This window comes from Halyomorpha halys, unplaced genomic scaffold, assembly GCF_000696795.3.
Source record: "Halyomorpha halys isolate HHAL.00 unplaced genomic scaffold, Hhal_1.1 Scaffold1052.1, whole genome shotgun sequence".
NCBI lineage: Eukaryota > Metazoa > Arthropoda > Insecta > Hemiptera > Pentatomidae > Halyomorpha > Halyomorpha halys.
In genome coordinates, this window is record NW_027106745.1 from 78527 (window position 1) to 90642 (window position 12116).

At 30.6% G+C, this 12116-nt stretch overlaps 1 protein-coding gene across 1 annotated transcript in view; it reads left to right on the forward strand.

The window, feature by feature from the left end:
- The first annotated feature begins 487 nt into the window (after positions 1-487).
- LOC106688100 (uncharacterized) overlaps positions 488-12116 on the forward strand; it is a 15126-nt gene continuing 3497 nt past the window's right edge. The window contains exons 1-6 of the mRNA XM_067045075.1: positions 488-905; positions 3375-3440; positions 5722-5899; positions 8741-8799; positions 8938-8997; positions 11320-11683. Of these exons, the coding sequence (XP_066901176.1) occupies positions 813-905; positions 3375-3440; positions 5722-5899; positions 8741-8799; positions 8938-8997; positions 11320-11683 (820 nt within the window). The 5' untranslated portion in view covers positions 488-812. The remainder of the gene's footprint in view (positions 906-3374; positions 3441-5721; positions 5900-8740; positions 8800-8937; positions 8998-11319; positions 11684-12116) is intronic.

Sequence of the window (12116 nt, forward strand, 5' to 3'; positions counted from 1 at the left end):
ATATATATATATATATTTCTGAAAATTAGTTTTAATGAGAACGTAATGACTTACACCACTTTTGCTTTGAGTGGCTGATTTATCGATTAAAAGTATTTATTTTAAATAATTAAGGCACTCGGTCGTAAAGCATGGTAACAGACATTTTTAATGAATATAAATTTTTAGTATCACCGCTTTTTATTAGGATGAATTCATGAATTCTTGAAAGAATCCTTGGAAAATTTGTTTTCGCATTAGAATAACGTTGATATTAAGTTATGGCGAGTGGTCCCTGTTTGAATGTTATACTTTGTAATTAACAAGTAATTTAACGTTGTAAAAGTTGTCATTATATCATTTACCATGTTTCAAGACTGACCACCTCAATCCATGTTTAATGGTTTACATACATACACATTATTTAGAACATCTGTGTATCAATACCAATTATTTGAAATATATCTAAATCGATATTAGGCATCGCACCTGGAGGGCAATAACCTAACTTAAAATGTTATTCAAATTTCGAGCTTTTAGGACTTTTTAAATGATGTGACTATCTACAGATTCATATTACGGACTTTTTTATAATATATTATTTATGTATATATAAATATTTTTGTTATATCTGAATTATTTCGTTATCGTTAGGCATTCATTTCGCAAATACAAATAACCTTAACATATGTTAACCTAATAAACAACATTGTTTTATTCCGACTTTGTCGGAGACCCAAAAGCATTCAAAATTTCTTTAAGACGGAAAGGAAGAGTCGAAAGAGCTTTGGGAATCATTTGCACTTCTGAGGGACTGTATTTTTTCGGCAAAAATGACGGAAGGAAATTTTAACCTGTGCGAGATAATGAAGGTGGAGGAGACTGAACCAGTCTGCGCACGCAAATCTCAAAGAAGACCTTCCGAGGTAAATTTACTTAGACATGACGCGTAAAGTCGTCATAACTTAACTTGATCTCCAATTAAAGGCTAATCTATTAATATCGGAATCATATGTGATCAAAATAACTCCGAAAGCTTAATTTTTTAATTAATTAACTACTAATCAGAATGAAAAGCATTCTCTTCATATAAAATCGAAAATACTATTTCCAAATGTTGGTCTATTTCTTCAGAATAATGTTAATTTTAAGTAAGTTTTTTCATCTAGTAAAAAATAAAATAAAATTTAATATGAACAGCTTTATTATTATTGCTTCTTTTTCTGGTTTGAATCATTTTTCGATTATTAACAATTACTCAGATTGATCAAGAAAAAAAAAAATTCTCAGTACCTCATCAAACACACATTGTACAAAAATAATATAATTATATAGTTTTTTAAATTAATTTTATTTCGAACAATTGCAATGTTATACATGTATATATTTTCGACATATATCCTTTTACCTTTGCCTGTTTTCTTACTCTTGCTGTTTTCTACTTCTACACCGCAATTAACTTCTTAGATTTCTTGGCTCCATGGAAATAATGTTAGCCATTTTATATTGTAGCTTCTCATGTAAATTATATTTTATAATATTACAAATAAAATTCATTTTTTAAGAAATATACATTACTGTTAATAAGTATTGGTCACATTGACGTGTATCTTACTAAATAAATGAAATTTTTAAGAACATAAAACACGTATTTAATAGAAACAGAATACAGCAATAGATGGAATCTGAAAACTTGTTCTACAAAACAATGAGCATGATTTTAACAAGGGGTGTGGTATAACCTTACTCTCTTTCAATGCAGAAGTGAAGCCAAAAAAGACCACGCCCACGAAAGGAAGGTTAAAGTTGAGGTTAATAGGAATTACAATCTAAACTGAAACAGAATTAAGCCAGTGATTGGCTCGTACTTTTCCTCTACTCCTCCGCCACGTCAAGAACCCCGCCTTTTTGTCTTCACTTTCTCTAGCAGTTTACCCCCTCCATTATACTCCTTCCGGTATAATGGATAATATAAGGGGGTGACGTAAGCGTGATAACGCGCCTGTACGCCAACCCAAAGGTTGCGAGTTCGAGTCCCCGGCCCTATCCGGGATTTTTTCAAACATATAATTATACAATACTCACTCATCGCCTCCCCCCGTGGGAGTGACGAACCCACCCTATGAAAACCACGTCATGAAACGCGCGATGTATTTCCTAAGCACATCGCGCCAGGCCTTGGACCTCCACGGTCTGTCGCACCAATAAGAATAATGATAATTATACTCTTATAACTATAATTATACTATATAACCTTAACTTTCTACCAACCGGGCAATATTGCAAATACGTTCACATTAAATAAATTAATAAGTTGTTTTCTTTAATTTTCAAGAACTCAGGTGCGAATCCGGCAGTGGCAGATAATTTGTTTTAGTTTCACTGTAGCCCTGAGTCAGCCCTGTGAGTTAGGGAGCCTTCTCGGGTCCACACAGCCCCATAAAGTGGCTCATACACTTAGTTGGGTAGAAATCTAGCGGTGGAGTGTGATTCTCTTCATATTATATTAAAAAGTTTGAAAATGGCCAAAAGTAAAAAGGTCGAAACACTACTATAATATCAAAAAAATAGATATATAAACAACTAAAATTGTTACAAATCAACAAATTTGAAAAAAAAGTGTATTCTTACATAGTTGTATTTTTGTGGTTAGTGGAGTGTTAAGGAATGTTTTTTTCCCGTGATCATTATTAATATAAAATCATAATCATAATATTTTTTTTTTCTAGATAAAATAAACTCATTAAAAATTATGTTATTTTTAAGAAATAGGCCAAAATTTTAAATAGAATTTTCGATTTTATTTTATCATTACTAAATGAGGCTTAGTTCTAAAAGGGCCCATGTCAATTTTTTTAGTTTTTATGGTTTTATTATACCGTTATAATAAAAGTTATATCGTTATAATCAATTTAGTCTTTAAAATATTACCTACGTTAGCCTTTAAATCTCTAAAATATAACCAATTTAAAATTGGGGTTAGAAATTGGTCTTTGTAAAATTAAAGACTAAATTGAAAACATTCGGTATAAAAAATAAAAAATTTGAAAAATAAAAACCGGCATTGGCCCTTTTGGAGCCAAGCCACAGATTATATTACATAATTTAATAACATTCATTATAAAATATAAAAAATAACAGCCAATAAAATTATATTTTTGTCATAATAGTCTTATGAGAATAATAATAATTCATTTAAATCAGTTCATCCAAATTTTCTTCAGAAAAAAGGACAAAAAAAAAACGCCAGTCAGTAATTGAATTTAGATTATTTCATTTATAACATTTTTTAGTAAGTTTTTCTTCAAAATCATGTAAAAAATAGTATTTTTATTTATTATAAAGTGACAATAACTTTAGGTTATGTTTCTTGAATTGTTGTTTTCATTTTTCAGGTTCTTTCATATCAACAACAAATTTTGTCTCAGGCCAAAAGCTTAGGACAACTCAGGAGGCATTACGTGAGTAATATATATTATTTAAATTACAATAATTTAAGGGTGGGGTGGTATTTTTTTTTTAAGTTACATACATAAACATTATTGCTTCAAAAATACCCTGAATATAGCACAAAATATCCTTATTTGATTTATTTTCTTGAAACAGTGTAATTTCTAAATCATTTTGATTGCAATTCATTTTTTAGTCTGCGAAAGTGAGATTTCTAAAAAGTTATCTTATCACCTAAGTACTTATTAATCTAGTGTTATTAATTTTGTTAATTAATAAAGAATTCTAATGGAAATAGGATTTAAATTAAATTTGCTTTGTAGGAAGATAGTTTGGGTGGGGGTCAATAAAGGTATCAGAATAGTAAACGAAGTGTTTATCGTTAATTTGTATTCTTCCTGAAATTCCTTTAAACAAAACAAAAATTTTATATAGATATATATATATATTTTTTTTTTTTTCGTATTTTCTCTGTATATTTGTTTTAAAGTTTTGTCAATTCCTAGAATGATTGTATCTTGTTTTTCATTAAGCTCATACCTTGATACTTTCATTGATTGCCACCCGGACTATTTTCCTACGATTTACTTCATACGGTCAGCAGATACCAAGAAGAAGATATGTACCAAAATAAATTTGCATTGATTTCTCTAGAGCTTATAATAAATCTATAAATATACAATTACCAGAAATTAGCAATTAGAAAACTATTGAGTAATTTTAAATTTATTGGGTGTTAAATAAATCAAGATGTATTAGAATGGTTGTTAAATGTAATGTTGCAGCTTTTAACTCTATAATTCAATTTAAATATCAAATTAACCAAAAAACTGATTTTTTTAAAAAATAATTAGATTTTAATTAACCTCGTTGAGTCTTATTATAGCATTTGTAATCCCTAATTTTAGTTTAAAAATAATTAAGGGTTTCCAAGAAAAATAGAAAATGAGCGTTTGTTTACAATTATATTTATCCTTATCAGTACTACCTTGCAAGGCCGAACTCATTGCTACAGGTTGTGTAACCACGGACAAAATAAAAAACACTCCTGATTCTATCATATATCCTAGAAAACTTTTTAAATCTATAACATTTAATTGTGTTTCTCAACACACGAATACGATTACAAAAACTTATGGATTAATAGGGGTCTAAAACATATATTTTCCTTTTTTTTTTTTTTTTTTTATTATCTATTCCATATTATCATGAAGAGATATTACAACTTACAATAGTGTTCAACATAAGGTAATAGTGATGGTAGTGTATATTAACCAAAAAAATAAATAAAAATATATAAATATATAATGAGAAGATGGTTGGGGTGTGGTCAGTGAATAACACAAATAAGTATAAAACCTATTTATTAGTGTTAACGTTTCGGATAGAATTTCAAGCCTTCATCAGGCCGATTGATTTTTTTGAATTTATTGATTAAAAAAACAAGACAACCAAACAACAAAAGGATGTACAGACTAATAAGAAAAAATAAAATAACTAACATTATGGATACATAAATAGTGTCGAAAAACATGAATATTTTAAAAATGATAAGAAGGTAAAGGTAGTATGGAGAATGGGAAGAGTAATATTAAAATTAAGTAAGATGAAAGAACAGATAATAAAATATAAATAATAATCTTGTTAGTACACTTATGTAAAAAATGAAAATTATTTAAAATAAAGTAATGAAAGAATTGGCAAATAATATATTTATATAGGTAATTAAATATGTAAGTAAAAGTAACATTGTTAAGGAATTAGGATAAAAAGTCATATAATAAAAAAAATAATAAATATGAATATTTTAATTTAATAATAATTATTTACAATTAAAGTTATGGGGAAAAAATATAAAGAAAATATATGTAATTAATGAAATACTTAAGTAAAATACTATATTAAAGTAAATATGACAATAATAAGTAAATATGTTATGAATAACATGCATTATAGTGTAGGAATGTGATCAACATCTTATTTCATTATGTAAATCCACGACCTTTAACTATTAACTCATCATAAAAAATATAAATAGTTTTTAAGTTTTTGAAAAATTATATCTTTTGCCATTAAGTCTATTTAGACGTCAAATTTTATCCAATTTACAACACTTCCGACAAGCAGCTTTAAATTTATAATGGTTTGCTGCTTTTATGATTTAGAATTGTATACCTGATAAAAATTAATATTTTATTTCCGAAGACATTTAATGTTGACAATTAAAATTAAAAGTATTATTTCTAAAGTCTACGGAACATAAACTATAATCGCATTTTTTTTTTCGAATAGGTGGCTCGTAAATGTTACGAAGACAACGTAGACGAGAGGAAAGCTTTAAATGAGATATGCCAATACAAATCATGTTACCCCCATTGTTCTGAACTGCAACTATTACAAATCCTCCTTAAGGCCAAAGCTTGTCCTGATACAATTATATATCAAACCTACGTCGTTGAGTCAGAACAAGGTATAATCCTTGAGTTATATCATTTTATTATATATTTTTTAAACAACTATACTAGCTAAAAGATCTGGAACCTTCATCAGATATACAATAACTCTATTATACATGTTAAAAGCTTTACGAAAAACGTTTTTTTCTGTTGTTCATGCTCTTTCTCAGCAAGTTACAAACTCCAATGCATTTTTATTTATTAAATTTTTATAAAATACCATTTCATTTCACTGAAAAATTATATCATAATATTTTTTTTTAAAAATACAGTATTAAACATGTACTGGAAAAAATAAAATTTAATTCCGAAGAAACTTTCTAGAGGGGAATCACGTGCATTGTATCATCGACTTTAGTGAAACTTGATGATACAAGGTCGAAATTAAGTATAGTTACATTTCAGTACAACACATTAAAAAAAAAAAAAAAATGTGAGGGAGTTATGAATTTTTTTCGTGAAGCAGGACAGAAAATAAATATCCTCCAAAAAAAATTTCAACTATTTATAATTATTTATTGATTCGAGAAGTTGGTGGGGGGGGAGGTGCGATCAGCAAATAACAACTTAAATAAACAATAGAATATTTATTTTATTATAAATCTACGGTGAACTATCTACACCTCATTATAATTATTTATGTGTATGAAAATTCGTACTTAGTTGTCTCAAAACACGCTGAAAACAAATGTGACATAATTTTCCCTTTAAAAAAAATTAGTTACTTTACTATGTTTTGGCTTTTCTAATTCTTAATACATTTAATAAGATCCAGAATTTACTAAATAATTCAAAACACTATCCAAAATTATAGTCTCAAAACATTTATTTCATTCACACGTCCAACGTTTCGGCCAATTCGGCCATCTTCAGGGACAATCTCAAATTACTATGAGACATATCATCCAACCATTTAAAAAAAACTCCATACAGGCCATTCTGCCCAGGTCAAAACATTAATATCTAATATGTCAAAATTACATTAAAAATCACAGTCAAATTATTTCTCTTTTATCACTATTTATACACTTTTATTATAACGTTATAATAAAAGTGTATAAATAGTGATAAAAGAGAAATAATTTGACTGTGATTTTTAATGTAATTTTGACATATTAGATATTAATGTTTTGACCTGGGCAGAATGGCCTGTATGGAGTTTTTTTTAAATGGTTGGATGATATGTCTCATAGTAATTTGAGATTGTCCCTGAAGATGGCCGAATTGGCCGAAACGTTGGACGTGTGAATGAAATAAATGTTTTGAGACTATAATTTTGGATAGTGTTTTGAATTATTTAGTAAACAATTACCAGTCTCAAGAAAGAAATTTAAAGATTATAAATAAAAAGATCCAGAATGTTTTATTTTTATTTTCATGACAAAACAAATCAGTTACCTATCAAAATACCTACGTGCAGAGAAGGCGAAATGCGGTAGTATAAGCAAATTTCTGAATTTATATAAAAAACATTTTCTCGCCTTTTTTTTGTTCTGCCTAATCAATCTCAAAATGTAAACAATAAAATATTAGCACTACATCGTTACTATGATGCTGGATATGATATTTATTATTTTTAAATTTGTTAGAGTTCTAGCACTGTGTAGTTTCTCTACACGCCTGTGTCAAATCATTATGATCTTACATCGTCTTTACTGAATGGATTTTTATGTAAATACAGTTGTACATATCATTGAATAAATTTAAAAAAAAATTAATTTGTAAAATAATACTGGTGGATTCAAATCACAAAACCTAAAGTCTCTAAACCACCGGTAAACAACTAACCAGAGTATGAAAATAAATAAAAATGAAAAAAAAAATGTGAAATGAATGTAATTTTAATTTTAACTCTTATCAGAAATAAGCAAACCCCTTGAAAAGGAAATCAAGATAAATGACAATCTTTGTGGAATGAAAGCTCAAGGAGTAAACTGAAAATTATTAAAAAGGATATCAAGCCCTGGGGTACCCGAGCCGTAAATGCCGTAGAGAGGAGGTCGTAATGACCAGGCAGAGAATAGGTCACACGAGGCTCACCCACTCCTATCTTATTTCAAAAGAAATGTCTCCGAACTGCCAGTATTGAAACAAAAATTTGACAATTAGTCATATTTTCCAACAATGCCATATTTCACATCACACCTCAATAGCTCAGTATTAAACCCAGATATTTCAAAAACCCTCGGAGATGATGATAAAACAATAGAATTAATGTTTCAGTTTTTAAAATCAAAAGGTTTACTAACAAAAATATAATAAATTTAACGGAAAAAATAATAATAACAATAAAAAAAAAGAAAAACAAAATAATAAACAAATCTAAAAAATAAAATAAAATTAAACAAATATAAGCAAAATTAAATAAGGTATAAATAGCGTTTATGACCAATGATGTTTTGCGTCACTAAACAAAACCAAACCAGTCGGTGATTAGTCAATTTAGACATTACTAGGACAGAAAACCAGATATATCACACTCCTAAGGTAAAATGCAGGACACCTCACATCAAGAGTCCAAAAAGACACATCAACTAAAGACGGTTCATCACTCCCCTATAAGTGCCTGTTCATGCATTTACAAACACACATAGATAATTTGTATGGATGATATGAAGTAATGATTCAGCTCTGATTGAAGCCTTTTATTTTAAGACTGTTGATGGGAGAGTTGCTGCATTTTGTTCTCGGGCATGCGATTTTTGTGAGTTTCTGTCCTGATCGACGACTGATGATCTATTTATCATTCCGGTAGTTCACAGGTTTAATGGCTTTGCAAATTAAAAATTATTTTGTGTCTCTTCCAGAGTTTTTAGTGATTTACATCTCAGTAACACAGTGTTTTTATCCAACAGGGAAATGCACTGGAGCTGATGAAACATTTAAGAAACTCAGGCAAAGAATTCCAGCGTCGGTAACTTATACATAAAAAAATATTTCAGTGATTTCATTATGATTTTTTTTTTTGATATATGATTATTGATAAAAATATTTTATCTTTTATGTAAGTTTTCGTTTTTTAAAAAACTGTTTATAACCTCTTTGTTTCTAGACCCGGAAAACTCCTCTCCTGCCATGCTGCCCTGATGAAAATCCTATTGGATCGCGTATGGTAAATATTAATGATTTAACACTTTGACTATTGGGGTAACTTCACAGTAATTAGGGGTTAGTTGGCGACAAATAGGGTAAATTTGTGCCAGCCACAGTTTTAAGTTTTTTTTTGTACCCCCTTCCTCGTCATTTCGATTCCCGATTAAGTGTCATTAGACCTCGTCGGTGTGCGTTGTCACCAGTAGGTTACAGGCCTCACAAACTCGGAGGGAGAAGTTAGGGCGAAGCGTAATTTTCCGATATGATTGGCCATTTCGGACGGTTACCCATCCAAGTACTGACCATCTCGATGTTGCTTAACTTTAATTACCAGCTTCACGTGCCTTAGCCCACACGGCTACCCTTGCCCCTATAAACCAATGTGCTCATTAAATCCATGAACATCCTCAAATGTAGTAATAGTGACGCATTGCCGAGTGAGCTAGTAGATTACAATGCTGAATAATTATAATGGAATGTGTAAAAACCGTACCAAAGTAAAGTAAATCCTACTAATATCAACAAACCTAGTAGACATATCCATGAGTCTTATGAAGTAATAATTATTATTGCTTCTTCAGATATCAATGTATATAATAGAACAGAGGTTCCTAATCTTTTTCGGTTTGCGGCTCCCTAAATAATCGCATTTTTTCCGTGGTGCCCTTTAAGCATTTTTTTTTTCTAAATTTTTTGGCTTTCTTGGAAAATTAGAAAACTTTCCTTTTTAAAAGCATTTAGCAGCAAAAAATTAAAAACAGATATTTACTATTTTCCTTGGGATAATATAAAATATCTAATTTCAACTGTTTCGGTGATATTCATATTGAGACTGGACATCCAGCATGTGGTTAGGTTAGTTCAGAGGTTTCCAATCCTTTTCGGTTTGTGGTTTCCTAAATAATCGGATTTTTTCCTCAGTGCCCTTTATACATCAGATTTTTTCCTTAATTTTTTAATTTCTTGGAAAATTGGAAAACTTAGCGATTACCTATTTAACAGCGAAAAATTAAAAACAGATACTTTCTATTTTCCTTGAGATCATATAAAATATCTAATTTCAACTGTTTCGGTAATATTCATATTGAAACTGGACAAAATTAAGAAAATTAATTAAACACAAATTTTAAATTCACAAACAATTTATTGAACGTCCATAGATGGTTAACATTATTAAAATTGTTAATGGGATGGATGGGCTTGATGTTCACTTTACGACTTCTCAAATCTTGGAATAAAATTGGGTATGAAGTCCCACATTTCTTTTTCAACGATAATTTTCGAGCGATATTTACTTTTTATTACCAAGACCACCGAAAACCCAGCCACGCACAAATAGGATTTTACAAATGGAATTAATATCCGTAGGGTAGTGGATATCCCTCTTCTACTGATATCCAACAATCAGAAAGTTCAATGCTACCAGATTTTAACTTTAAAGCATTATCGCAAGACTAGTCGATAAGAGATTTTTTTTCCGGCCAAGACTCTCATTGGCGTCCTATATCAATAACATATTCTTCTTCTAAAGAAGTAAATTTTGATGGAACCAAATTGTTTAATTGGATATTTCATGGCCCCCGGGGAGCCACGGCACACACTTTATGAATCGCTGTAATAGAAGATAGGGAGGGTGTAAAAGTTTGTTCCCTATTGTTATGGTGGGTAGGGGTTCAAAAAGGAATCGTCACAAGCCCAACTGTGAAGAATAGTAAAAATAAAATAAATGATAGCCGAATTTCTTTGCTGTTGTATTTTAAATAATTGAACATAATAAACTGTAAAAGGAACTTAACCCAAGTTAAAACTATTACAAAATTAAATTAAATTGAACAAAAGAGAAAAAAAAATGTCTTAACATCACCATGGGTGATTGATGAGGCCCCTGCTGTGGGTAGGTTATGTCCTCGTGAAGGTGAAAGAGGTACGTCTGCCCGCTTCGTCCTCTTGGAGGCTGAGCCGACGTAGTCCTTCCGCCGAGACGAAAATGGTTAAGCTGGCGAAGATGGCCTGGCTATAAAGACTTAGTAGATTGATGAAATATGCCAGCCGATGTGTGTGCACACAATGAGACTCAAAGGTGTATAGTTTATTTTTAACAGTATAAAAAACAAAGCAAAAGAGAGCATCTGCTTTTAACACAACAAAAAACATATGTTGCACAATCTATCTTTCGTTATTTTTTTTTTTTTTTTTTTTTTTTTTTTTTTTTTTTTTTTTTTTAAACGATGTGTTGGCCGCAACAATCATATTATTATTTTAGCTAAAGACAATTTAAAATAAGGAAAAAGTAAACAATGACACTTTTAAAAAAATGTAATTACTTATTATCTTGTTTCAGAGGAAACATGGCCACCAACTTGCACCGAAGACACAGACGTGTAAAACTTGCCCCAGGAGCCGCGCTGGTAGTACCTCACGACAGCCGTCCACGTACCAAGCTGCACCCTACCCATCACGACCTCCATGCGTTCCTCAAAAACCGTGTTCTCCGTGCGCTGCGCCTTTGCCTTGTCCTGGTCCAATCCCTCCGACCCCATTACCTAAGTTACGCCGCCCACCTTGTAGATCTCCCTGCCCAACTCCTGAATGGGGACAGTCTTTCCAAGCATCGACACCAAAGGCAGGAGCTGCCGGAAATTTCGGTTCCCCAGCACAAACACCTGCATTCTTCCGCTCTCCAGGAGAAACCCCGGTTACAGTATGTAATTTATTCCTATATACTTTTCATTATAACAATCCTTGTTTAGCAATAATTGATACAGTTTGGTTAAATATCACTAATAACCGCACAAAAATAAAAGTGTCTATGAATGAGGTAAGTTTGAGAACTGAGGAAAATCTGGATGTGATAACATTCCGAATGTACTTTCCTTATAAGAATCATATATATATATATAAGTTACGGTATGAGTCAGCTGTTATTTCGATGTCAGCTGACTGAGGGGATCAGCTGATCGAGAGTATATAAGCGATGTAACGAACACAATAAAGGGAGACACCGCCTTCAGCGGACCCGGCAGCCTATCTTATAATGCCACACTGGCAATCCAAGATGTAACACACCTGTATATATACACTTATTCCTTTGTATATATTTAATTTATTGTTCTTATTTTTCTAGGAGGTCAGAAAAAA